General features: G+C 55.9%; 4 protein-coding genes and 2 pseudogenes across 5 annotated transcripts; all 6 read right to left on the bottom strand.

Annotated features, from left to right (window-relative positions):
* Positions 1-93: 93 nt before the first annotated feature.
* LOC111171159 (acetylcholine receptor subunit beta) lies at positions 94-8432 on the bottom strand. Of its 2 annotated transcripts, XM_089899894.1 has the most exons (11): positions 8199-8426; positions 7974-8113; positions 7347-7391; positions 6696-6805; positions 6483-6591; positions 5970-6117; positions 5289-5498; positions 2189-2412; positions 1514-1695; positions 1012-1159; positions 94-707 (listed from the first exon to the last, which is right to left on the bottom strand). In XM_089899894.1, the coding sequence occupies exons 1-11, from the start codon at positions 8260-8262 to the stop codon at positions 567-569; spliced, it is 1521 nt and encodes a 506-aa protein (XP_089756020.1). In that variant the 5' UTR covers positions 8263-8426; the 3' UTR covers positions 94-566. The 2 variants fall into 2 exon arrangements, with proteins under 2 accessions (XP_089756020.1, XP_089756021.1); XM_089899895.1 differs by lacking the exon at positions 5289-5498 and having other exon boundaries at positions 8199-8432.
* Positions 8433-8468: 36 nt separating this feature from the next.
* On the bottom strand, positions 8469-15412 carry LOC111171158 (fibroblast growth factor 11). The gene is made up of 5 exons (XM_089899917.1): positions 13220-15412; positions 11451-11561; positions 11143-11246; positions 10329-10527; positions 8469-10061 (listed from the first exon to the last, which is right to left on the bottom strand). The coding sequence occupies exons 1-5, from the start codon at positions 13410-13412 to the stop codon at positions 9883-9885; spliced, it is 786 nt and encodes a 261-aa protein (XP_089756043.1). The 5' UTR covers positions 13413-15412; the 3' UTR covers positions 8469-9882.
* Positions 15413-15517: 105 nt separating this feature from the next.
* Positions 15518-17657, bottom strand: LOC149744800 (transmembrane protein 102). The gene is made up of 3 exons (XM_089899891.1): positions 17511-17657; positions 16959-17342; positions 15518-16857 (listed from the first exon to the last, which is right to left on the bottom strand). Exons 2-3 carry the CDS (start codon positions 17170-17172, stop codon positions 15536-15538), a joined length of 1536 nt encoding a protein of 511 aa, XP_089756017.1. The 5' UTR covers positions 17173-17342; positions 17511-17657; the 3' UTR covers positions 15518-15535.
* Positions 17658-19489: 1832 nt separating this feature from the next.
* On the bottom strand, positions 19490-21205 carry LOC149744801 (uncharacterized protein SPEM3-like; annotated as a pseudogene).
* A 443-nt stretch (positions 21206-21648) lies between these two features.
* On the bottom strand, positions 21649-22703 carry LOC115802488 (uncharacterized protein SPEM3 pseudogene; annotated as a pseudogene).
* A 389-nt stretch (positions 22704-23092) lies between these two features.
* On the bottom strand, positions 23093-25907 carry LOC111171282 (uncharacterized protein SPEM2-like). The gene is made up of 3 exons (XM_089900464.1): positions 25045-25907; positions 24844-24901; positions 23093-24710 (listed from the first exon to the last, which is right to left on the bottom strand). Exons 1-3 carry the CDS (start codon positions 25300-25302, stop codon positions 23458-23460), a joined length of 1569 nt encoding a protein of 522 aa, XP_089756590.1. The 5' UTR covers positions 25303-25907; the 3' UTR covers positions 23093-23457.
* Between the last annotated feature and the right edge of the window lie 517 nt (positions 25908-26424).

The raw sequence follows: 26424 nt of genomic DNA on the forward strand, positions 1-26424 counted from the left end.
TTTATCCTCATTACAAATGCATCCTTTTAGAAATAACCTTTTTTTTATCCTAAAGATAATACATATTACAAAATACAATAAACTACAGAAAGGTAAAAACAAAGAAAAAACGACCACGAGTCCCAACATGCAAACATAAACACTATTACTTAGTGTACTTCCTTACAGAAAAAAAATTTCCCTATTCATTCAACCAGAGGTACCGGCTGTTTAGGTTAGGATCTGTGCTAGGTGCTGGGGATATTACAGCGAACAGACATAGTTCCTGCCCTCAGAAGGCTTACAATCTAGTTCTTGTTCTTTGTTCCATTCATTGCCAACCTAGATGTGAATATCCAATGGAGCTTCTTCAAGAAGCCAAAGAGTAAATAAGCGGATAGTGCATTTCAGGTGGGCCCAAGGCCCCCATCTGCCCAGTCCCCCTTGGGCTTCCTCCCTAGAAACGAAATAATGAGAGGATTGGACTCCTAGTGAAGGAGTTAAGATGCAGAAAGGGATAGGACTTGAGAGTCCTACCAAACTCTCAATTCAACTGGCCGAGAACCTCGGTCTCGGCCCTCTCGTCCTCAAGGAAAGGGGTCGGGAGGGGGCAAGTGGTACGTGGCGTCCAGAAAGATGACGAGGGTCCCGACGCTCGTGAAGACGATGAAGGTCCACAGGAAGAGGCGGTCCACCACCATGGCCACAAACTGCCAGTCCTCCTTCAGCTGGGGGTAGGAAGAGGAAACTGTTCCTGAGCTCCAGACCCCCAGGGAAGGCGGCCCCAAGGCCCTGTACCGCACCCAGGTGCTCCTACCACGGCTTTGAGACAAGGGCGGGCCCGCAGAATAGCAGAGAGCGAAACTGCGGGCGACGGAGGTGAGTAAAGAACAAGTCGGAAACCAGGGGGCGGGACCAAGTGAGGCAAACTTCCAATCAGAAATAAAATCGAGTGCTGGGGGCGGAGCCTAAGTTTGCGGGTGGAGCCAAGGCCACCCAGGCCTTGCCTAGGCCCACCCTCTTTGGACTCACCGCGTCGTGGTCCTCCTGTTCCTGCAGCTGTTGAGCGATGTAGCTGATTGAGGAAACGACCTCCCGTAGCTCGGGAGGCAGGCCCACAGCCCGGTTTGGACCATCGGTAAACCGCCGCAGGTCCGGGGCAGACAGTTCAGGCTGGAACCTGGAAGAGGCGAGTCTGTTTGGCTACGACCGGGGCGCAAAGACGGCCTGCGCGGGTGCTCTAGGCCCCGCCCCAACTCCCTCCTCCAACGCCCATCCAGGTTTCAAAACGTGAGAGAGCACTTCAGGTTCTCTCCGACAGCGGCGACCTCTCTAGCCTTCCGCAATTCCTCCTATTCCCTTACGCTTTAGTTCCCACCTCCCCGCAAAGTGGGCAACAGAAGGGATACTACAAGTCCCATGATGCTCAACCACGACATCCTCCGGGAGCTTAGGACGCCTGCCTCCGCACAGTCTCCTGGGAAGTGTAGTTCTCCCTCTCCCTTCTACGTGGGCGATGGGGAGTAGATACTACCTGTTGGGTTTGGGGAAGAGAAAATCATTTGGTGGCTTGCGGATGAAATATTCATCTGTTCCCCGACCCCAGCCACTTCCTGGAGAATCCCTGAGAGGTATAGGAGGTGGCTCCGGTATCTGGTCTCTCTCAGGTTTGGGTCTCTTCAGACCCAGATACGGAGGGAGTTTGTGGATAAAGATCTGCAGAGTAGAAGAAGAGGCGTATTGGAGGGGGCTCTTATGCTCTCAGACCAGAAGGGAAGCCGCCAACCACCCCCACGGCACGTGCCCATTCCTGCGCATGCGTGCATGCGTCCCACAGATGAAATGCAACTACACAGCCCAAGAGTTCTTAAGTGGGTTAGGAGGCATCCTGACTGGAAAGAAAAGTTCTGAGGGCTTCCACCCTGATAGTACCTAACCCTTAGAATGCTTCCTTGGGACCCACGATGGGCAGTATTGATGAAGAGAGTCTGGGATCTACGCAATGTTAATGATGGGAGGATAAAATTAATTGGGCAACATTTCAACACCCAAAGACCTTGGCACTTTGACACTCTACCAGGAGTTGTAGTTCTCCCTCAGGTCTGTGAAAGGGAAGGTTGAAGTTGGTGGGAGGGAGGAGCGATACCTGGACAAAAAGCCAAATACTAGGATTGAGAGTTAACACAGGTTGGAGAGGAGATCTTCTTACCTGACGGACCCAAAGGGGCATTTGGTGGGTGTGGGGTGAGCGATGGTGCAGGTTGAGGACTACGACGCTAAGGATGACTGAGAAGGTGACGAGGACCATGGTAAACATGAGGTATTTGATAATGATGGGGACAGACAGGGAGGTCTCAGGCACTTTGTCTGCCAGCAGCAGCAGGAACACAGTAAGGGTCAGCAGGGCAAAGATCGAGAGCCCCATCTTCTCTCCTTGGGGGACAGAGGGGAAGGCGGAAGGATTAGGCTTTGCCAGAAAGCAATCTCCCTGGCATAATCAGTGACCGTGTTTCCAGCCCACTCAAGGACAGGCTTTTGGAAGGGCCAACTGCATGCAAATAACTCCTACATTTATACCTCCAACCTGGACTGATTCCCCTAAATTCCACACTTGTAACCACCTACCTACTTAACCTCTCCATTTGGGTGTCCACTAGACATCTCGAACTTAACATGTCCAAAACTTAATTCCCTCACCACCGACTCCCCACATAGTCTGCCTCAGTTCATAAATGACAACTCGACCTTTCCTGTGGCTCAGGCCAAATCCCTTTGAGTCATTCTCAGCTCTCCTCTCTCTCATCCCATATCCAATCCATACCAAACCCTATTGGCTCTATCTTCAAAATATGTCCTGAAACTGATGACTTATCACATCTACCACTACCATCCTGGTACCAGCCACCATTACCTCAGATCTGAGTTATTATAAAGGCCTCCTCTTTGCTTCATCCTTTGCCCCCCTGCTGACTGTTCTCAACAGAGCAGCCGGATTGATCCCGTTAAAATGTAAATCAGATCATATCACTCCAGTGGCTTCCCATCGCCTTTAGCATAAAAGTCCTTACTGAAGTCTACAAGGCCTTCCCATTAGCTCTCTGACTGCATCACATACTGTTTTCTCTCTTGCTTTCTTCATTCAGTTACGTTGGCTATTTCTTGAATATGCAAGGCACACGCCCACCTCAGAGCCTTTGCATTCACTGTTAACTCCTCCTGGTAATTTCTTCCCCCAGATATCTACCAGGGTCATTCTCTCACTTCCTTCAAGTCTTTGTTCAAATATTGATCAAACATTCCCTTTTTAGTGAGGCATTCACTGACCATCCTATTTTTAAATTGCAACCCCTGTGATAAACCATAGCGGAAAAGAATATGAAAAAATATATATATCTGTAAATGAGTCACTTTGCTGTACAGCAGAAATGAAACACAACATTGTAAATCAACTATATTTCAATAAAATTGTTTAAATAAATAAATAAATTGCAACCCCTACCCCCATTCTCATCCTCCCCAAACCCTTTTCCTATTTTTCCTTCTTAGGAATTGACCTCTCCTAATATACTATCTAGGACTTCCCCGGTGGCACAGTGGTTAGGAATCCGCCTGCCAATGCAGGGGACGCGGGTTCGAGCCCTGGTCCGGGAAGATCCCACATACCGCGGAGCAACTAAGCCCGTGCGCCACAACTACTGAGCTTGTGCTCTAGAGCCCGTGTGCCACAACTACTGAAGCCCACGCGCCTAGATTCCGTGTTCCACAACAAGAGGAGCCACCGCAATGAGAAGCCCGTGCACTGCAACGAAAGTAGCCCCTGTTCACCACAACTAGAGAAAGCCCCGCGCAGCAACGGAGGCCAAACGCAGCCTAAATAAATAAATTAATTAATTAATTAAAAAAATAATAATATACTATCCAATGGGTTTATTATGTTTACTGACTGTCTCCCCCACTAGAATATAAACTCCATGAGAGCAGGGATTTTTGTCTGTTTTATTCACTGATGTATTCCCAGTGCCTTGCACGTTACAGATGTTCAACAAGTATTGTTAAATGAATGAATGGACCAACCCCTAGGGCAGGAACTATATAGCAAATCGAAGGATCTAAAAATGAAACCAAGTATGTAAGAATATGCCAGGTGGCTGGTTATTACTGTGGCATACAACAGGCACTGCAAACTTCATGGAAGGTATTGAAATAAATAACTATTACGGTCTGTTCTACTTCAGTCCTGTAATATTGGGTTCCAAGATTTGCCTTGCTCCAGGAAGAAGGAGAAGTTACATGTGGAAGTGTGTTCTAGAGATGCATCTCTCTCCTTCCCTAGACTGAGAGAGGGCTTGATTACAGAGAGAAGGAAAGCGTGTGCTTTTTGTTTGTTTTGTTTTGTTTTTCAGGCCACAGCAGTGAAAGCCCAGAATCCTAACCACTAGCCTACCAGAGAACTCCCAGTAAAGCATCTTTGAATATGAGAGCTTAGGATATCAGTCTCTGGATCAGACTAGTACTAAGCAGGGTTGGAACAGCAACACTGCTTCTCTCTGTGTAACGTCAGGTGAATGACTTAAACTCACTTAGCCTCTGTGAAACGGGCAGACAATTCAGTACTTACCTCACAGAGTTGTGAAGATTAGAACTGAGTTAATATATGTAACACATTATTTGTATTATCTTATAGCAAGTGCTCCAAATTAGAAAAGACTATAACTACACTTACACAAAGCTTACAGAGTACCAGGCATAGTTCTATTAACTCAGTTAATCTTCAAAATAGTCCTCTGTGGGAGGGACAACGACTGTCCTATTTCCACATCAGGACACTAAGAGATTAAGGAATTTGCCCAAGGTTACTCTGTTAGCATATTGTGCTGTCTCCCAGAGAAATGTTGGCTATTATTTCCAAGGGACACAGGAGGTTAAGGGACTAGTAGGCGGCATTTGACCAGTGGGGGAGGGAGGATGCCAGGAATGGGGAAAGGGAAAGGAAGCATTAGCTGAGCCTGGGAGTTTGTTGGTCAGAGGAGTGGCAGTTCCAAGGATGAGATCCTAGGATTCTGAAGGGAAGAGTTCAGAAGTTACTGGGTGCAGAGAAGTGAGCAGCAGAGGGGAGGTAGAGCTTGAGGTTGGAGGGGAAATCTGGATGCAGAGGCAAAGGCTCTTCCTGAAAGGAAAACCTGGGTGAGATTGCTGAAGCACAGTTCATGAAGGCCTGAGTTGGCAGGAAAACCTTCCCTGTATTATGGGTGAAGAGGAAGAACCTGAGCCATTGGTAAGAAGGAGTGCTGGGCCCCTTCCCCTCTTACCTGCATCTGGTGGCAGGTAGAAGACGAAGATGGCCAGAAGAGTGATGAGGATGCATGGGGCAATGACGTTGACCAGGTAAAAGAGAGGCTTCCGGCGAATGATGAGGTAGAAGGTGACTTCTTCACGCCGTCTTTCCCCCCCTCCCCTAGGATCCACTGGAGGCTGGATTAGCCGAGAAGGCTTGTGAATAATCTCCCATTGACCATTCTCTTGGGTGGCGGAGGGCGGGGGGAGAAGAGAAGGTGACACAGATGTGGAACCTGTCTTTGTTGGTGCCCGATATACGGCTTTCTTTTCTTTTTCTTTTTTTTTTTTTGCCTCACTGCGCCACCGCGCTGCTTGTGGGATCTTAGTTCCCCAACGAGGGATTGAACCCGGGCCCTCAGCAGTGAAAGTGTGGAGTCCTAACCACTGGACCGCCAGGGAATTCCCAGATATGGCTTTCTCTGCCACATCCTAGAGCACGGGGGACTGATGTAATAAGGGGCTAGATATGGTCCCTGGGCTGGACAGCCCATCTCTAATAAATTTGAGCAAGTCTCAATTTCCATAACCACAAAATATAGACAGTTATACCTATCTTGCTGAACCCACAGGGACTCACTGATGGAGTATATTTATCAGCCTGTTAGAAACCGGAAATCATAAAGCCCATGGACATGGGAGCCATGCCCACTCACCAATAAAGGTGCCTTCATGAATGTGCACTTCCTGCCGCTCCTGCCCATCGGGACCCAAGCCGGTCTGCAGACTGACTTCTGAGCTGTCATAGCTATAGGAACTGAACACCATGGTGCAGTTCTGCCAGTCAAAGGGGAAGTAGGTGACCTGGATGGAGTGGAGAGTCACTAGAGCTGCCAGAGAGCTGGTCAGGGCTGGGGGAGTTGGGGAGGTCACAGGGCAGACAGGGGTCAAAGGATATGGGGCACTAGGGAGATAGGGACCACCAGGGGAAGATCACAGAGAAGTGGAGTCACAGAGGAATAAGAAGGCTATGCGGGGAGGTCATGGACAATGGAGGGGGGCGGTCACTGAGGAAGACTGGAAGTCAATGAAAGTGGACAGAGAAGATGAAACTCAACGGAAAATCAGAAGGGTAAGAGAGACGTGAGGGTCATGGGGATTATGGAGGAGGGATATCTGAGTGAGGGTCTCTAGGAGCGCCTTGAGCTTCCCAGGGGGGGCCCGGACACCTGGATGCTGCAGCTGCTGCGATAGATGCCCGGGGGCTGCCAGCGCACGGAGCCGTCGGAGGACACCACGACGCTGATGTCCAGAGCAACATCAAAATTTCCGTCGTTGCTGCAGGGAAAGAATCTTCTCATCTGGGATCAGGCCCCTCCCTCCGGAGGCCGCGCCCCTCCAGAGGCCCTGCCCCACCTCCCAGACTTTGGGAACATCCTTACTTGTTTAGGAGCACCACGTCTGGTAGCCACACGGATTCGGCAGTGATGCGGAGTGAATCGATGCCCTCGTGCTCCTCAGGGTCCCAGCTCAGCCTGTAGTCAGTCCACTCCTAGGGAAGCAGAGGCTGAGGGGCCGTCTGGGGCTGGAGGCTGGAAGGAGTCTTGGGATGTGCGAAGGAAGTCCGGGCAGGGAATGCAAGGGAGGAGAGCCGCGCAGGCATGGTCTGTGGTTCTGGAGGCCGGGGCTCTGTTTAAGACTCCACCTGCACTCTTTGGGACCCTATCAACTAATTTCCCCTTCTCTCTCATCGGGCCCCAGTTTCTTCTTTCTGTAAAAACGAGGGGGTTGCACGCTAGCCTCTAAAACAGTGGTTTTCAAACTGCAGTTAACGACCCTTTTCATAGGTCCGGAATCAAATGAGTGGCCCCAAAACAGTGTTAAAAAAAAATTTAGAATGAAAAATGCATGGAATGCAGCTCCCATAGTAAAGATAGGTATTGTTTCCTGAAGCTTCTGTTTCAGTTATAAATGTGTTTTCTGAGGCCGTGATACAAAAAAAAAAAAAAAAAATCTTACTGGGCGGGACATTCGAGGAAATTGTAAAGGCAGCGGGACGCCCGCCCTTTCCCACCCTGCGGGGGTCTCCGTACCAGGTCTAAGTAGACCTTTGTGCTCATCTCCTCATCCTTCTCGTTCTAGAAGGGAAAAGTTTAAAGGGTAGATATGATGTCAGTGTAGAGAAATGAGGGGCTTGGTGGGTAAACTCTCCCTGGAAACTCCCCTCTTTCTGAGTCGCACCCTCTTGGGTTCAAGCCCCACCTCCTATAAACTGCGTTGGCTTAAGCTCCGCCTCTATCTCGTAAACTTCCTGCTGGCCGTACAGCCTGCCAGTGCATTTACCAGTCCCGGCCCCGGCCGGAGTGAATCTCTGCCCGCTGTTGTTTATTGACCCTGTCCGGCACCAAGGTCCGCCCCAGCCTATGACCCCGCCCCAAGGTCCGCTCTCCGGCCTGTCCATCGGCCCCAGCTCCACTTGAGATCTGCCCACAGGCCCGTTCATCATCCTGCCCGGCCCCATCCTGGCCCGTCCAGCAGCCACGCCCACAGCTTGTCCATTGGTCCGATTTCGACCCAATCTCTACTAACGGCCCGTCAGTCACCCAGCCTGGCCTCGCCCCGGACCCCGCCCACAGTGGTCCCTGGGTCCCGCCCTGCCTAAAGCCACGCCCCCCAGCCGGCTAGTGGGCCAGACCTCAACTCCCCGCGTGCGCCCTCACCAGGCTGATTAATTGCGCTAGGCTGAGACCAATGCTGACCCCGACGCGGTCTCCCACCTCCCGCGCCGGCCTCACCGAGCTATCATAGCCCGAGAAAAGTTTCTCGCGGAGTCGGCCCTCCGCCTCTGAGCCGCGGGCGCCTGGAGGAGGAGAGAACTGAGTGAAGCCCTGATGCCCGGCCACGACCTCTGGCCCTGTCACTGCCCCTTTGAGGCCCAGACTTACCCGGGGCGAATGGCGCCCCCAACGCCCCCAGCAGCAGCAGCAGCAGCAGCGCCCCTGGGGTCATAGCCCGCCCGCGTCGCTCAGTGAGTCCGCTTGGGTGAGCCACCAGGACAGCCAGCGCAGGGGAAGTGACGAGGCGCCCAGGAATGTGCACCTGTTATTGGGGGGCAGCCGCCAGCCTACCCGCCCCGCCCCTGGGACTTGATCCCTCCCCGAGCGACTGCCAAAGCCTGCTACCCACAGATGGCAGACAACACTTCAATTGTATAAATCGTCTTTAATTGAGAAAGCATGGAGTGGAGACTGGTCCCCTGGGAGCAGAGCCTTTTTGGGTACCTAACACCCAGCTGAGGTAAAGCCAGTTCTATTCAGTTAGAAGCTGGAGGGGTGTATGAGGTCTAGAGACCAAGAGACCCTCACCCTCCTTGGCCTGACCTGTAGGGGAGAAGGGTGGGACTTATTGCTGAATTGGTGTCTCCTCATTTGAGGGGGTTCAAAGCTATGTCCCATTTGTCTTTTTTATTCTAGACCCATTACCCTAAAGACCTCAGCTTTAAAGGGGACCTGGAAGGAATTCCTGCTGAGGTAGCTAAGTGTTCATGTCCCCCCAACCCAGGCACAGGTCCAGTCATGCCATGGTTCTGGCCACTTTCCCATCCTAGCTGCCCTTCTATGAGCCAGGGATTCCTTCCAAAACTCCTCTGCCCTTCCTCAGCCTCTGTTCCCTGGCAGGACCCCAGCTGAGTTGCAGGAGCTAGAAACTGCATGTAAAAAATAAGGTTAGCATTCTATAGGAAGAATAAGATTTTTGGAAAATTGTCTAGGGAAAACAAGAAGTTCTGGACTTAGTTCTTTGTGAATCATAACTGGGTCCTTTCCAGAGCGCCTGCTTAACAGGTATCACTAGAGAAAGTGGAAGCGTGGGTCTAGAACTCTTACTCTAGAGCAATAACATGCCTATATAGGCTCTAGTTCCATCCTAGAGGGAAGGGCTGAGAGTCGTGGTCTATGTCCTAGAGCTGAGATTCAGAAGGAAGTATGGCTCTGTATGTGTCTAGAACACCACGCTCTAGAATTGGGTGTCTCTGGGGTAAGAAAGTTAAACCTGTGGTGATCTGAGACTGGCCCAATTCAGGCCAAGACCAACAGCTGGACAGGGCCCCAATCCAGCTACTCTCTAATTGGAAACCAGGGGTCCATCTGGGTGAAGGACAGAAGCCTGATGGATCCAGAACAGAGCCTGGCAGCATGCCTGTGTTCCAGCACAGACCCTGGGTGCAGAAATGGCCCTGGCTGGGGTGCCTGGTGTTCCAGAGCCTGTCTGGAACAAGGCAAAAGGTGGAGAAGCGAAAGAAGGAAACTAACCTGAGCTGCAGTGGACCTATAAGTCTATGGCTTGGTGGCCATGAAAAGGGCAAAGGGCTCCAGGAACTGGCTGAGCCCGGGGTGGGGAAGATTTATGCCCTGGTTTTGTCAGTTTTGGAACCCCCCCACACCATCTCGGGAAAAGGCTTTGGAGGGTGTGAGTGTGGAAGGAAAGAAGTGATCAGCCAGGACCATTTTCAGACGTCCCTCTCTCTGACCCCTTTCCCGGTCCCAAGGATCTAAGGGTCTCAGCAGCCCCGGAAGTCATGGCCGGCCCCTAGGCTCCCTCAGGGTAGAGCACCTGGTGGGACATGGCTGCTCAGGGCATGAGTGTGGCAGCAGGGGTGAGAGCAGGGCCAGAAGCAGGGCTGGGAGACAGGCTGTGGTGGTGGCTAGAGCAGGGAGCCTCCAGTCTGGGGACTACATGGCAGGGGGCAGGGGGACTGGAAGGGGAGGTCTCAGGGACACTGTGGAGAGAAGGCTCCCGGTACACAGCCACTGTGAAGGGGAGAGAGAGGAGCAGGAAGGAGAGTTAGGCACCAAGAGAGCTCTGAAAGGGCTCCCTTCCCCTATACTCCTCCTCTGGGAACCCACAGAAGGAGAGCTTCCCAAACCTCCAAAGGCCAAAGCCTTCCTGGCTTGACCTGTCATAGCATGTGTCCTCTTAAAACACTTATAGCCCCTTAGCTGTGTGTCACTAAATGTCCATGTCTAGGTCAATACCGTCCCATGTGGTCCACTTCTTCCCTGGGGGTCCATACTCACCCTCCAGGAGCTTGGGCACAAAGTGGGCGGCTGCCTTGGTCTTCTTGACTCGATTTCCCTTCATGACTCGGCCCTCCTTGTCCAGGCCCAGGTACCAGGCCCGGCCAGAACGACGCTGGCGATAGAGAGCAGAGGCGTACAGGACATAGTAATTCTCAAAGACGCACTCCTTAAAGCGACACTCAGCTGTGAAATGTGGCTGAGGAGACAAAGACCCAGAAAGGCACACACAGACAGAAAGACAAAAAGACACATCACTGAACAGAAGGGAGCCCTGGGAAAAACAAGGCAGGATATAATCCATACGTTTGAGACTGGGAGAGCCAACTTCTGAGTCCCCGCAGGAACTGGGAGAAAGGGAGCATGAGGAAGAGTCTGGTGGCCCCCCGAGGGCCGGGAACTAGACTTCTGGGGACCTGGGATAAGAAGATAACTTCTCTCTGCTCTACTCCCAACCTTTCACCATCCAGGGCACCTGGAGGGAGTTTCTGCTTGGAGGAGTTCCTGAATCCTTCCCCAGCATCCTGAATGACTCTGGGGAAGTGAGTAATAATGAGGTCTAGAGGAGGTTGGAGAAGACACAGGGGTCCTAAAAGGTTGGAAGAGTTGGACATTCAAAGAGCCTGGGGGTATTTAGGAGGCTATTGGAGGAGAAGGGATTGGAGGGACGCTAGAGGAGGTGCTTGGGAGCAGGCAGTGAGGACAGGCAAGAGCTGGAGGGAGAGGAAGCCCTGAGCTGCAAAATATCTGTAGCTGGGAAGGCTGTAGCTAGGGGAGTCCCCTGACTCCAGGCCACTCTGCCCCCTTGTCTCACCGAGCTGTAGAGCAGCCCCTCAGCGTTCATGGCCACGTAGTGACCCAGCTTGGCACTCTGGATGGTGACTACACGGAGCCCCACAGGGATCAGGTTGAAGTGGGCTGGGGGTGGAGAGAAGGGGTATCAGTACCCCAAGCCTCCAATCCCCATCCGAGCCCCTCCTCAATTCTGGTCCCAGTTCTACTTCTTCCTTTGCAGGGTCAAAGAGCCAGACTGAAAACAACAGAACCTGAAGCCACAATAGGACTGTCATCTCCTATGCCTGCGCTCCCCCTTCCCACCCAGCAGCTGGCTTCCCCTCTCACTGAAAGAGCTGGTGTCCTCTGGGGTGCCCTGGATGCTCCCATCGGGATTCGCCTGGAGGTAGAAACCCTGGCGGCAGAACAGTTTGGTGACGATGCCTTTGAGCTGAGGCTCTGGAGAGAGAGACATTCATCTTGGAACATGACATCTCTGTTCCCAGAAACATTGCTACACTTGGCGGGATCAGAGGAGAGAAAGAAAGGAGGATGGAGGGAAGGAAGAGGGTCCCAGGGCCCCAGCTCCCTGACCCTCTAAGCAAGCTCTCTCCCACCTCTCTTTGACTCCAGAGGAAGCTGGGGTGTGGGTCCCTTCTGCTTCCTCTAACCAGCTTTCAGTTTAATTGATTGAAATGTATTTAAAGGCTTAATTCCTGCTCTACAGCTCAACCAGAATGGGGGGAGGGGAGAAGAAGGAAGAGGAAGGGGAGAGATACATGGAAACGCAGAGGACAAAGGGAGACAGGCAGAGCTGCTGAAGGGGCAGTGTGTTTGCGAATGTGGGGGGCATTAAGGTGACCCCAGGGTAGGGGCGCCCCCTCAGGAGTGGGGGTGGGACTGGGCCTGACGCTGACTCAGCACCTGCTGCTGCGGCTGACGCTCGCTTCGCGCGGGCCTCGCCTTGGCCCAGCGCCGGCCTCTCTGACACTGACCCATCTGTCTGTCTGTCTGTCTGTCTGTCTGCTGGCTCGCGGGGGCCCAGCCCTCCTTGAGGCTCAGCCTCTCCCCTTCAGCCAGGTAACCCGCCTGGGATGGGGGATATTCGGTACTAAACCAAGGAAATGGGGGAGGGGGCCAGGGAGCTGGTGAGGCAGGCTGACTCACGTGGGGGCTGGGTCCCACCCAAAGGGTGGGCTGCGGACCGTACCACTGCGGAGGGCCGGCGGCGGGGGGAGGAGGACGCCAGCGGGGGGTGGGGGGGGTCTCCCCCTAGGGGAGCTGAGAGCGGACGGGAGTGAGGCCAGAGGGACTTCCCGCCTGTCGCACCTGTACGGGGACCACACGCTAACCCTCACAACTCTCCTCCCCCGGCGCTTGTGGCCGAGTTCCCGGTACCCCCTCGTAGATGGTACGACCCCCAGTCTCCGTGCGGGTATCCAGCCGTTTAGTGTGTCTGAGTTCCTCGCGGCAGAGGGTCCCCTGAGCCCGTGGGACCCGATTTCTGAGTCGCGTAGGCGGTCATGGGGGAGTGCCCAGCTCCCTTCTTGAAGTGCAGGTCACGGGAGGAGGGCGCACAGAGGGGCGGACTGGCGAGGTAGCTGCAAGGACACCCGGGGGAGAGCTTGGGGAGATTGGTACCGAGCCAGGCAAGCTCGGCGAGGAGGAACGGATCCAAGGCTCGGAGGAGCGGGAGAACCGGGGCGGGGGCGGGGCTGCCGGAGCCGCAGAAACCCTCGGGGTGACCCAGGCGTCCGGAACCCCCAGGCCCCTCCACTCGGCATTGAAAGAATCGCGAGAGACGGCACGTAGGCAGAGGATGGTGGGGGTGGGGACTCCTGTGTTGGGAGGGGGGCCGAGTGGGAGCTGCCAGGCTTCGGGGCACCAGGCTTAGCCCCTCAAGCCTTCCCCTTGCCCTCGAAAGCAAGGAGACTCGGGGTTACGGGCGAGAGAGAAGGGAAACTGAGGCATAGTCTGGCCGAGAGTTTGTGGTCCAGGCCCACCCCCTTTCACTTTCGGGGAGCCCCCGTCAGTCGGGCCCCGCTCTTCCGAGTCCCTGGCCTCAACCTCCCAGGCAGAGAGACCCCCGGCCCGGAGACCCCGCCCCAGCCACTCACCCGGGCAGCGGTCCGGCCGCGCGGGCCGCCCCCCGCACAGTCGCACCTTGGACAGCAGGATGAGGAGCTGCTTCTGGCAAAGGGACTTGGTGCCGCGGGGACACACGCGCCGCTGCGCCGACACGGGCCGGCTGCCCCCGGGCTCGTGGACCTCCCGCTTCTGCCGGATCAGGCTGCTGGCCAGTGCCGCCATGGCGCCCCGGGAGGAGACACCCCAAAACCGGCAGGCTCCCGGAGCGCGCTGCCCCCCCCCCCCCGGAGAAGCCCGCTAGCTCACCAGGACATGCTCTTGACTCTCCGGTCCGACTCGCCGCCTCACCCACAGGACCTGAGGATAAGCCCTAGACGACCCCCACCCCAGGCACCAGCTCCCACCCTTGGGCCTCTTGCTAGCTTCGCCAGACCCAGCAGCCTATGTACCGCTCAGTTGACCCCACCCTCGACCTTTGCCCCCTACAGAAAACTCCCCCTTCTCTGATCTCCAGTGTCCCTGTCCCCCACTAACACTATCCCAAAGCCAAGACCCTCAAATTTTCCAGGATGTGGTTCCAATATCCCCAGGCACCTTTCCACCCTATTTCCGGGACCTGCACTCCTGCCAAAGCCACTCTTGTAATTTTAAGGGTGTGGGTCCTTAGCTTTGGGGATATTAGCTCACCCCACCCCTGATGGGGTGTTGCCAGTGTCTAGGAAGAACCCAACCTTGGTGTCTTTTCCTTTGCCGCCCTCTAAGTGAAGAATCCCCCACTTTTTTTCACTGAAATCCCCAAAAAACTATGCCTTGAAATATCCAGACTGTCGCCAATCAGCAAGAAGAGGTTCCCAGACCCTGTCTCTGGACGATACCACTTTTTACCAAGTCACCCCCATTTCTAGTGGCACAGCATTCCAGCTGCTGAGCCCCTTTCCTCACCTTGTTACCATCCACTCCTTTTGAAGTCACCTCCAAATCCGCCCTTCCTAGTGGTTACACCAGGTGGTTGTCTGGAGGGCCCTCTGTCACCTCGGAATAAGGAGCATAGGTTTTTGGCTTTTTTGTTTTCTTCTGGCAGCCCCTAATTTCCTCGCGGACAGCTGGTGCTGTTTAGATCCCACGCCCTCCAATCCAACCAGCCCCCCGAGAGAGGAGTGCACCCACGTTGTCACGGGTCCCCAAATGTGAACAGACCCGCTGTAAGTCAGAGCGCATCAGAGCTTTCTGCGACAGGGCTTCCTTGTCCTCCCCGGGACTGCCTATAGCACCCCCTCTTCCTTCCCCGACGCCCCTCAACCTGTCCTGTCTTGTCGATCCGGGGTCGGCTGGCGCTGGCTCCGGTTCCAGGCTCCTCCCTCCCTGTACCCCGCAAGCGGAGCTTCCCCCCACGCCCGGCTAGGCGTCCCGGACCCCAGGAAGGATTGAGGGTGTCTCCGCAGAGCGCCCTGGTCTGGCGAAGTGAGCACTGGGCCTGGCGGCTGGGCCAAGCGGAGCGGCGGCAGCGGCGGCAGCGGTAGCGGCTGTGGGAAGCTGAGGCGGCGGCGGCGACAGCGGCTCCCCTCTCCTCCGAGAGCCGGCCCGGGGGCGGGGCAGGGGGCGGAGACGCCGGGAAAGAGTGGCGGGGGTGAAGCTGGGCGGGCGGAACCCCGGGGTTCCTTGGAGGCAGGGAGTGGCGAAGGTCTTAGAGACAGGCGGAGCCGAGGCAAGGCCGCATGTCTCGGGGTTCAGAGAAGGAGGGACAAGGAGGCGACTCCACTGAATGGAACTCTGGATGGGGGGAGAGGTTGGGCTTAGATAGATGGAATGGCGGATGCCCCGAGAATGGAGAAAGGGACCCTATTGCCTGGGATGGAGGACAGAACTGGATGAGGAAGGTGGGGGGAATAACTGAAGAGATAGCGGTGGTGGTGAGGTCTAGCCTGGGGTGAAATCCGGCCTCCTTAATGTCTCTGCTTTTGTGTGAGACAAACTGTCAGTCCCTGGTCTCCATACCTCTCTCCTTTACACGTTTTTTCAGCAAATATATTACCCCCATCCCTATTGACTCCTAAGAGAAAAGACCATAAGAACTGGCGGGAGATGGATGCCAGACGCTGCTCCGGAGTGGGAGGGGTGCTGGCCACAGATTTGGAAAGTGGAGAGGCCAGAATGGAACGACCTGTGCCAGGGATGGGGCGGGAGGAGGGTAGGAGGAAGCGGAGGAACCGGCGAGGAGGCCTTCTAGAATGGGCTCTTCAGGCCCAAAGCGCTCAGCAGACTGTCTCCCGGGTGAGGGGAGAGCAGTCCCCTCCACATCCCGCTGGCCAACAGAAGCACATTCGAGGTTAGTAGGAACAGCGTCTTTAATGGGCCCCGCCTCCCACGCCGGCTAAGCCGCCCCCCTTGCGTGCAGCCTTGGCCTCTTCCACAGCGGCGCGCAGGGCGCGGGCAGGGTCCCTGCGAAGCAGAGCCAACGCCCCGAGCAGCGAAGCGGCGCCGTCCCCCGCACGGAGCTTTTGGCCACTCAGAAAATAGTGGGGCAGCGTCCCGGCCTCGAGCACCCGGCCCAGCTCATCCAGCAGCCCGAGGCAGCAGGCGCCCGCATTCTCGGGTCTCGCCAGATAGAGCGCGGGCAGCCGCTCGCACGCCCAGTAGAGCAACGTCCGCAGGAGGTAGGGCGCCGCGACCCCAGTCCCGGCCACCAGCGGGCGCAGCAGCGCCTGGGCCGCCGCGTGCGCTTGCAGCAGGGGAACGGGTATGCGCGTCTTGAGCGCCAGCTCTTGGCGGGCGAAGCAGAGCTGCCAGCCGGAGGCGTCCGGCCGCTCTGTGCCGCCGCCGCCGGGCACCAGGTAGAAGGAAGACGACTCCGAGGCCAGCGGGCCGGCCCACGAGTGGCTCCGAGCCCCCTGGGGCCAGCCGGCCACGGACACCACGGGGATCAAGTCGAAAAGCAAGAGGCGGCGCGGGGGTCCGGGCGTAGCCACAAGGATGGTGGTGACCCCCGCGTGGCGGGCTGCGTGGACCAAGCGCGGGGCACCCGGGACCGGAAACAGGGACTCAGCGACTGCAGCCAGTGAAGCAAAGAACCAGGCAGCCACCTGGGCGGGGCACAATGTGGGCCATGCCTCCGGAGCCTCCGACGGCTGTGGCACTGGGCTAACTTCGGCTGCTTTGGTGACGTCACCATTCGTTTTTTTCAGTGGTGAGGGAAAGTCAACATCGGTTACGTCTTGTTGAGGCAGCTCTGGCACTGAAACATTACTAGGTGAGTTTTCCAAAGACTCGTGTGCCTCAGGGTCAGTGACGTCACCGTGTAGCTGGTCCACGGAGATTTGCGGATCCTTGGGAGTTTCTTTGCTTTGGGCTGGGTGGATCGAATCACGTCCTCCTGGGACTGGGGGTCCTAGGCAATCCTGCCATGCCTCCCGGACCGAGGTTCCGCGTACCTGCTCTGGGAGGAAGAGCCATGCGTAACAGGATCCCACGTCCAGTTGCAGCTCCTGCCCAGTGCCATCTAGCGAAAGCACGGGCACCAGCAGTGTGAAGCCGGCGTCGTAGTGAGGTCCCCGAGCGTAGGGACCTAGAGGCGCAGGCCCCAGATCCAGGGAGCCCTCGCGAATCCCGCCACGAAGCAGCAAGAGCTCTGCCTGAGGAGGAAAGCGAGGGTCCCGGCGGTGAACGAGACCTAAGGAAAGAGAAGGGATCGTAAAGGCGTGATCCAGAGCCGGGGCGGGGTGAGGCGGAGCTGAGAGCTGCAAGTTCCCGAAGGCTAGGAGGGTTACTTACCAAGCAAAGAGAAAACAAAGTCCTTGGCCTGGAGGAGATCTGGTCCTGGCTTGGGACCTTCACTCCAGCTCGCCTGCACACCCAGCTCCTGGATCAGCTGGGTTAGTTCTTGCAGCTGCGCCCCAGAGCAGAAGTCGATGTCCGTGAGCGGCCGGGCTGGGGCTGGGGGCGGTGGGCCCCACCAGGGAGCACTCCCCCAGACCGCGGAAGCCATATGGCTCTGTCGTCTGGGGGCTAGGAAATACACAGACGGGAGGAAGCCCAGACGGGCCGTTCCTTTTGCTGTGGAAAACTGGCCCCCGTTCTTTTCTCTTCCAGAGGCCAAGAGGGTTCCCAAGACACAGTCCGCCAATGGGTCTGCAGACGAAGGGCCCTAAATTTGGTCTTGAAAGAGAACAAATAAATACCTCCTCCGTCCTTGCCTTTTTCTCATATGCTGGTCCCCGCCCCCATGGAACGGTTCACCTGACTCAGCAGGTAGAAAGTAGCTGTTTGGCCCCTCCTAAGGAATGCAATAGCCTCCTTCGCTGCCCCTTGTCTACGTCCCCTTACCTCTTTTTCAGAAGAGGCTAGTGGCTTGCGGCTTCCCTCTTAGGGTTAGCTACAAAGGCTGGGAAGAGAATGGATAGGAAGATTCAACAGGTAACTTCTTCCTGCTGCCTGCAAGGTCACGCCCCTAAATTATAACCACGCCCCTTTCTGGAGACTGTCGGGGTGGTTCCGGACCAGCCCGGCCTCCAGTCAGAGTTCAGTCACTCCTTTCGCTCTGCAGAGATCTCGCGGCTATCCTGGGAGTTGTAGTTTGTCTTCAAAGCTACCAGGGCGTTGGGGCCACGCCCCCACATCCTTTCCTGTTCCGTTGAAGTAGTGCCTGATGGAAGTTGTAGTTTCTATGGAGATAAACTATTCTGTGTCTTTACAAGGCCAGGTCAACCGCACAAACACTCCTTGGGGTTAGGACAGAGGCCTAATAGGATGGATCTGAATAGCAAACAATAATGAGGGACATACACTAGGGCATGCGGAGAAATAGGGGACTCTACATCTCACTTGGGAGTAGAGGAGCCCTGGTCATTTAAATCTAGAAGGGTTCTTGCATGCAATTATAACTTCATTTTAGAGATGAGACTGCAAGCCTAGAAAGGTTGCACATGACTTGTCCAAGGTCAGAGCTGAGCCACAGAGGTGTTGGAAATGGGCTCTCCAGCTGGGATATATCTCCTTGGAATCGGTGGTGGTAATGTTAGACAAGAACACACCGATAGTGTGCATGTAGTGAACCAGGGATGGACATCTGACTCAGGGAAGGGACATATTAGTGTTGCCCACCTCAGACACACAAGTGGTGGCAGGGAAAACACTTTGCAATCTCGCAGCTTATGTGTGTATACAGAAGAGTTATCAGGACTGAAAATCAAGTCCAGAGGAAACTCCAGCTGGGCTAGGGGAAGGCAATGAAAAATTATCAGGGGAAGGAAATGGCTTTCAGCAACCAGTGCTATCATGGACACAGCTTAAGTCCAGGATGAAACTAGGAGCCAGAATAATAGGACAGAAAGATAGGACACCAGAGACACGCTCACAGATTAGACCAATGCATACTGGACCAGGAATTCTTACATGCCTTTTTCCCAGGGGTCTGTCTCTACAGTGAACTAGGCTTAAGTCCATGGGCAAGAAAATTAAGTGGAGACACCTCGAAAAATTGAGAGGCCTATGAAGGAGGGGACCCTCAGAATCCAGGACTCAATTTGGGGAGCCTAAAACACAAGGTTTCCTAGTCACTGACAAAGAGAGGTCTTCTCCCTCAGTAACCAAGAGCCCCAAACACAGCCCAGAACGGGGGAGGCAAGTTTCCATACATCTGGTCGTGACCCAAGAGACCAGATGAGGAAAACTGAAGCCTGGGCTCTTTCTCACAGTCTGGGGAAATCAGGCATTGGGTGTCCATCCCCACATCTTACCTCCTCCCCAGAGGGTGGCTTCTGAGCCACCCTAAAAAGAACTAAGTTCTCTGGGCTCTGGGGGAGCTTTAAGATGCTGGGGGTGGGCAACAGGGAAAGGAAAATTGCTCTAAACTCTAAAGCACTGCTCTTCAATAGCATTTTCCATGATGATGCAAATGTTCTAAATCTGTGCCGTCCAATACAGTAGCCACTAGCTCCATGTGCCTACTGAGCATTTAGAAGGTCGTGGCACTGAGGAACAGAATTTTTTTTTTTGGCCAAGCCATGAAGCTTGCGGGGTCTGAGTTCCCCGACCAGGGATTGAACCCCAGCCACAGCAGGGAAAGCGCCAAGTCCCAACAACTGGACCGCCAGGGAACAGAACTGGATGCCAGGGAAATTCTGTTCCCTGAGGAAGAGAATTTTTAACTTAATTTTTAACAGAATTAATTTTCCTTAATTTTAACTAATTTACATTCTAATAGGCATTTGGCTAGTGGCTACTGTAATTGACAATGCAGCTCTAGGGCCTTGGGGATAACGGATTTAGCTAGACAGCGATGGAAGGAAAGCAGGGATAGTTTAGGTCCTCATCAGGCCCTGTGGGATGGGGCTGGGGTGGATGTCCTCAGATAACAACAGAACACTTCTCTTGTCTCTTTATTCCTCATGCATATCTGTCCCCTCTTTTTCTAAAGTGCTCATCACACACTGATATCCCCACTCCTTGATGGTCTCCGGTGAGTTGTTGGATGTCTGTCGGTGAAGGCGCCTGGGAGACAGAGCTTCGCACTTGTCCCTGCCTGCTCTGAACTGTCTCTCGCGGGCGTCAAAGACCACATGCCCTAGCCGGGTGCCTGACCCAGGACAGTAGGGCTTCCAGCTGGTTTTGGGATGCGTAGACATCTGGCGATAGTTCTGGCAGGCTGGAGGAACTGTATCCATGGGCTGGTACACCCAGTCTTGGCTGCCTGCTCGCCGGGAGGGTGATTGCAGCTCAATCAGTACAGGTACCTCTGAGAAGGTTAGCAGGTCATTGTAGGCCACCTGAGCCTTGGGAGAGCAGGAGTTCTGACTGGGTGGGACAGAAGTCCATGGTATGTGCTGCCCCGCATCCTCCTTTCGACGAACTGCCTCAGATATAAATGACTTTCAGGTCTGATGTGGGCCCAAAACTTGGACAGAGTCAGTTCCTAGAGGGTTCCTGTGGAGGCCAGGATTTGGGATAAGGCATGAGTTGTTATGGAGGCCTGATCTCTTGGATAAGCCAGAGTCTTCAGTAAGGGCTGGACCCTTATGGGGGCCAGGATCTCGATTAATTCCTGAGTGCTGTGTAAGCTAGGGTTATGGGTATGTTCTGAGCCCCTGTGAATTCCAGCATCTTGGGTAAGGCCTGGAAGCTTGTGGAGGTCTGGATCTTGAGCAAGGCCTGGGTTCTTGGGGGAGGCCTGGGTTTGGGGTAAGGCCTGGGTTTCTGGAAACTCTGCAGACTTTGGAAGGGCCTGGGGTCCTTGGAAGGACAGAGCCTTCGTTGAGGCCTAGACTCTCATGAAGTTCAGGGGGTTGGGCCTGGCTTGGGGTTTGGGAAGTAGTGGATAACTGGGGAGGGATGGGGCCCTGGGAAGAGAGGACAGACTGAGGAGACTTGGAGGTTGGGGGAAAGGTGGGGGGTTGTATTAAGGTGGAGGGCTTCTGGTGGTTGCTGTGTTGATGAAGGACCCATGATCTGGGAGAAACAAGAGGCAGATAAAGAGTGCATGGTGGAGGCATGGTGCATGGTGAGCTCTGGGCACTGGTTCGAGAATGGAAGCAAGGTTGAGAAGGTGCAGCATCATTGGAGTACAGGAATTTGGGGTAGACTGGAGTCTGGGTGTCCGTGTTTCTCTTCTCAGACCTGCAAGGAAGGAAGCTGCAGTAAGGGAAGGTCTTGGACTATACAAATTTGTCTTTGGCATCATTTGAGATCTTCCATTCCATATTCCCCAACTCCAGGTAACCCAGTATGGATCCTGTGGAGGGCTTAGCACTGTCCCCACTACGTTGCTTGAGTGTTTGTTCAGCTGTACCAGAGCTCACCAGACCATGCCCCTCTTGGGGCCTGGAGAGGGTACCCAAGTCCTTTCTGGAATACCCAGAGTTCTGAGGGGGACACACATGGAATCACTTCTGCTTTACCCTGCGGGCATCGCAGACCACACGGCCGGAGGAGAGGCCTTGGCTGAAGGCAGACAAGGTAGAGGGAATAGAATCTAGGATGGGGGTAGGGGTGGTGGAAGGGACTGGAGTGGTCGTCAGGGCCATGACCAGTGCTAGGACAGAGGTTGTGTCAGAGGTCGGGACAGGGGCTGGTGTAGGGGCTAGGGCAGGAGTAGTAGCAGGGGCAGAAGTTGGGGGAGGGACTGGGGCAGAAGTTGGGGGAGGGACCAGAGTGTTGGCATGGGTATAGGTCAGATGAGCATGGGTCAGGGTGCAGACAGATATGTGGCCCAGGGACTGGGCTGAGGCCTGTGAGGGGGCCTGGGCTTGGGCCTGGGCTGGGGTATGGGCTGAGGTATGCTCAGGGCCCTGGACCTGGGCAGGGCTGTGCTCAGGGGTGAGGGCTGGGGAGGGGGTCTGGGCCTGGGGGGGGGGTGTGCTCGGGGGGGGGAATGTGGAGCAAGTCTGGGCCTGAGGTGGGGCGTGCTCAGAGGGGTGGGTGGAGGAGAAGGTCTGGGCTTTGGCGGGAGTGTTCCCAGTGGGGTGCACTAGGGAGAAGGCCTGGGCGGAAGTGTGCTCATGGGCGTGGCCTCGGGAGCAGGTCTCGGACTGGGGGAGGTGTGCTCAGTGGGGTGGGCTGAGGAGAAGGCCTGGGCCTTGGCAGGAGCATGCGCAGGGGGCTGAACTGGGGGGCGGGTCTGGGCCCAGGCTGGGGCCTGGGCTGGGTCAGAGTCTGGGGTCTTAGTCTTGCTCTCTTGGGGCAGGTGGAGTGGAACCACGTCCACCTTGCTCATCCTTCAGAGCTTGGATGATGTCTCTTACCTGGAGTAAAAGTTGGCTTGGGACTTTAAGGCTGTGACCGGAGGGGCCTCCCCAGCTCCCACTACCCGCTCCTTCCACAGTCCCCGTGGAGCCTCCGTGGAAGCCCCAGTCCGTCCACACTGAGGCGGCATCCAGCAGCACTTAGAAGCATTCTCGTCATTTGTGTCTGGTATCCAGGAGTTTGGGTGGTGGTTTGGGTGCCCGAGCAGGAAGCTTGGGCGATGGCGGAAGCGGGAAGAAACTCTTGAGCGCAGGTTCTTGGGATCCACGGAGCAGCGCATGCGCATGCGATGGCTGCCTACACAGCTGGCTTGCTTGTCTGCGGGGAAAGGCGAGATGGTTCAGGGCCTGGCTTCCTGAGGGGCTGAGAATCAAGGCAGAGATAGAAGAAAGGGGACAGGCCCACATCCCCTGAGCCCACGCTGGCGCCCACTCACCTTTGGGGAAAATGCGTTTGAAAAGTGCCCGCAAGAATCTCTTCAGATGCCTCCAGAGCTGAGGGAAGAAGGGGAGGGGGGAGGCCGGGAGCAGGGTGAGCCCTGAAATCCAACCCTTGTCCGGCCACACCCCAGCAGCTCTCCCACCTCAGCCCCTTCAAGACCCCAGGGCTCCCCCAACCCCGCTGCCCAGATCCTGCCCTGACCATAGTCACCACATTCATCCCCAAGTTGAGGAAGATGGATCTGATCAGGATCAAAAGAATTGAGTCTCCTAGCTCCTGGCATTTCCTGGGGATGCTGCCAGAGCATGGCTCGGCTCAGTAGAGGGCTCGCTCACCCATGGCCGGGGGTCCAAGGACTGCCTGAGTCCCCTGGCCTCCATATAGTCACTGGGAGCCAGACTGGGTCATGATGGGGCAGGTGGTGAGGTCACAGTGAGGGAGGGGGACGAAAAGGAGGGCCCAGGGTGGCATTCCCCTGGTAACCAGGGTCAGGTAAGCTGAGCCTGGACAGTCAAACAGGGCCCGTAGGCCGGCACACCTCCCCTCGAGCGGTCATTCATTCGCTCACCGCCCGGTCACTCACTTGTTCGAATGACACATTCCGTCTCTTGGCCCCTCTTGAGACTAGGAAGACCTTGGCCTCAGAGGCCTGCTGAAGGCCTGGCTGGAGTCCAGAGCCTCAGCCTTCTTCATGCCCTTCACTGGGCCTGGAGCTGGACCTGCCCAGATGTGGAACCTCCCAGTTTGGAAGCAGCTTCTTGTATGAGGCTCTTTGGGGACAGGGACAGCTGAGACACAGAGGAGGTGCCCAGAGACCAGTGGTTTGGAGTCTGCAGCTGCAGACCTACTTAGTGCATGGTATAGGACCAGGAGGGGCCTGCTGGCAGAACTGTGGCCACTAAACCAAGGGGACCCTCAGGCCAAGAAGGGGACACTGGCTTCTTATTGCAGGAAGCCAAGGGCAGGGACCCAGGCTGGCAGAAGGAGTGGCGCTTCCAAGCCACAGATCACCAGTGTTTCCTGGACTCTGGCGCTCTTTATTCCTCTCTCCATGCCCTGCCGCCCCCCCGCCCCCGCTCCCATTTGCTGCTGGTCAGTTCATTTTCCCAGTCTGGCTCCCGTACAGAGAGGGCCTCGAGGCCGAGGTGGAAGGTAGCAGCGAGTTGGCCCGCGCTTGGCTCTCCTGCACTTGCCGCTTCCGCTCCAGGCTGTCATACACCTGGTAGTTGGCATTGCCCCCCGGGTTCCGCCTGAGTGGCATGAAGGTGGGCGGGGGTGGAGGGTGCTCGGTAGCCTGGACGTCGGGCAGGGGCTGGGAGGGGCGGAGGAGCAGCGCTGAGCTGGGAGCCGGGGCCCGCTGGTACGAGGCCTCGGCCAGCACCGTGAGGGAGGCGGACGTGGCCAGAGGGCGCCGCACGGGCAGCATCTCGGCCCATTCGGCCGCCCGGCGCCGCACTTCGTGGGGATCCCGGGAGTAGTTCAAGTGTCCCGTGGAGGGGTGCGGGCTGCGCTTGAGCTGGTTGTGAGCACAGCTGGGGAGGCTCCGTCCGTGGGCCGGGGGGGAGTTGCGCTGCCAGGCTTCGGGCCGGCAGCCCCGAGGCACCAGAGCGGATGGAGTCTCAGAGCCCTCCAGACCACGCCGCCGTTGATCCCAGGAGTCATACGGGAGCTGGCCCCTTGAGGGGTAAGTGCTATGCCCCCCAGGGACCCACGAGGGGTTAGGGGGCAGCCGTCGGAGAGGTGGTGGAGACGAGGTCCACTGGTCAGCCTCCACGTTGCCCCAGATGCGGGATGGTGAGCAGGGGGCCCCGAAGGACTGCAGCCTTAGCTCGGACTTGGCCTCCACACGCTTGGCCATGCGGCGCAGCTCGGGCGACAGGTAGAGACAGGGTGGTGGCAGGCTGGCCAGGATCCCACCCTGGCAGGCCCAGAGGCCCACGTTGGAGGGCAAGCCCATCTGCTGGTAGAGCCCTCCCCAGCACCCCCACGGGTACTTGGGTTGTGGGAAGGAAAGATCCTCCTCCTCCTCCAGGTAGGAGTCCGGGTCCTCCCGATCAAAGGAGGGCATCGGCCGCAGCTGTGACATCCCGTGGCTGCGATGCGGCCTACGGAAGCCTGAGCGGCTGTAGGGGAATTGTCTGCGGTTCTTCGGCCTCCGCTGGTGGATGCAGGGGCGGCGGCTGCAGCTGCGGCTACAGTTGCCGAGATGATGGTAGGAGGACAGGGAGTAGCAAGTGGGGCGGGCCATCTTCACTTCCACAGGGTCCAGGATGCAGTGGGTGTGGACATCTTGGGCCTTGGCTGGAGGATGTTTGGGGGAACTTTCACAAGCCTGCGAGATTTCACCTGGGGGAGGCGAGAGTCCATGAAGGCAGGGCAACTGTCAGAAGAGTTCAGGGTTGGGAACCTGGGGGCCTGGGTTTCTAGGGCCCTGGGAGTGGCGGGGGCGGGGTACCCCCTACCTGTCTTCCGTACTTACTTTTCTGATTAATCCAATAGATGGTCTTGTCTAAGGCATTCTGGAGCCCATGCCATACCTGGGGTGGGGTGGGGTGGGGTGGGTGAAAATGAAGGCCAGGCTCTCTACCCTCACCGTTCCTGCAGATGGAGGTGCAGGCTGCAGCTGGTTCCCACCCTCAGCCCTCTTCACCCCTACTGGTGGTCCCCAACCATCGCTGACCATAGTTGCCATGCTGATCCCAATGCTGACAAGAACGACAAGGCCCAGCAGCAGGAGTAGGAAGTCCTCCGCATTCTGGGTACTTTCTTGGTATTGATGGCAGCACCCCAGGTTTTCATACCAGAGCCGGTTTTCCATGGTGGCGTGTCCTAGGGCCACCTGGGCCGCGGGCCGCCGCCCCCCCCACCGGCCCTGACCCACAGTGCACTCATGCCAGGACCTGCAGACACCCACCAACAGGTGAGGGAGCGTGGTCATAATGAGACACGTTGCAGGGAGTCACAATGCCGAGGTGGCCAAGCTTTCATCCACTCAGCTGGCCCTTTATGTGGCCATCTCTGCCCTCGGCGCCCACTACATGGAGCCTAGTCCCCAGAGTTCAGTCTGTCCTTCTGTCTCCATGGGGCCTTGCTTAACTTGATTTGCAAGCATGGTTGCTACAGATGAGAGACAGTCTTCATAGGGACTGAATCATGCATAAAGGATTTCCTCCATTTCATTGTTCGAGACATTATGGCAGCTTATGTAGCCTGTTGTGATTCCCCACCCACGCCTGCTTGGGGCCAGCAGCGAGGGTGACTAGATGGATGAGTGACAGTAAGAGTCCCCTCTGGGGTCGCCCCACTGCACCATCCCCTCCTTGTCCTGCCCATTTCCCTGTCATAACCCCTCTAGTACCCACCGTACCCACCCCTTCCTGGCGGGGGGTTGCAGCCTTATGTGTTGGTGGTCACTGAGCCCACTGGCCCCTTTGCTTCAGAGCAAGGGTTTGCCACCTTTGCCAGAGACCACCCCCAACCATGGTTTCTCTCCTTCCTAACCAACTGCCCTCCCACTGAGCCAACCCTCCGAGTTGAAAACCGGTTAGCTGCTGTCTTGAGAAAACCACATGAAATTCACAAAGCACAAAATAGATGTAATTGTGATATGACAAAAGGAATCTACTATTATAAACCGGGTTCATTGCTGGGGTCTGTGAAAGTGGTACCTGGGGAACCTCAAGTCATTTTGTTTGTACAATGAACATCTCAACAGATACAGAGGAACAGGGAATTCCCGGGAGGTCCAGTGATTAGGACTCCACGCTTTCATTGATGAGGGCCCCAGTTCAATCTCTGGTTGGGGAACTAAGATCCTGCAAACCACACTGCATGGCCAAAAAGAAAAAAAAGAAAGAAAGAAATAGAAAGAGCCAGTGGGCATTTTCCATCAAGACTCCAAACACATAGCAGGTGCTCAATATAGACCCACTTAATGGAATCAGCTTAAAATGATCGATAACGTTAGTCAAATGAAAATGAACAGAGAAGCGGGGTGATTCATAAAAGGCCTATCTGCTCACATTCCAGGAACCCATCTGGTATGGAAGGTGAGGTCTAG

The sequence above is a fragment of the Delphinapterus leucas genome, chromosome 19, assembly GCF_059928025.1.
Source record: "Delphinapterus leucas isolate spDelLeu-1000000601 "Yukka" chromosome 19, BTC_Dleu_Yukka2, whole genome shotgun sequence".
NCBI classification, from domain to species: Eukaryota; Metazoa; Chordata; class Mammalia; order Artiodactyla; family Monodontidae; genus Delphinapterus; species Delphinapterus leucas.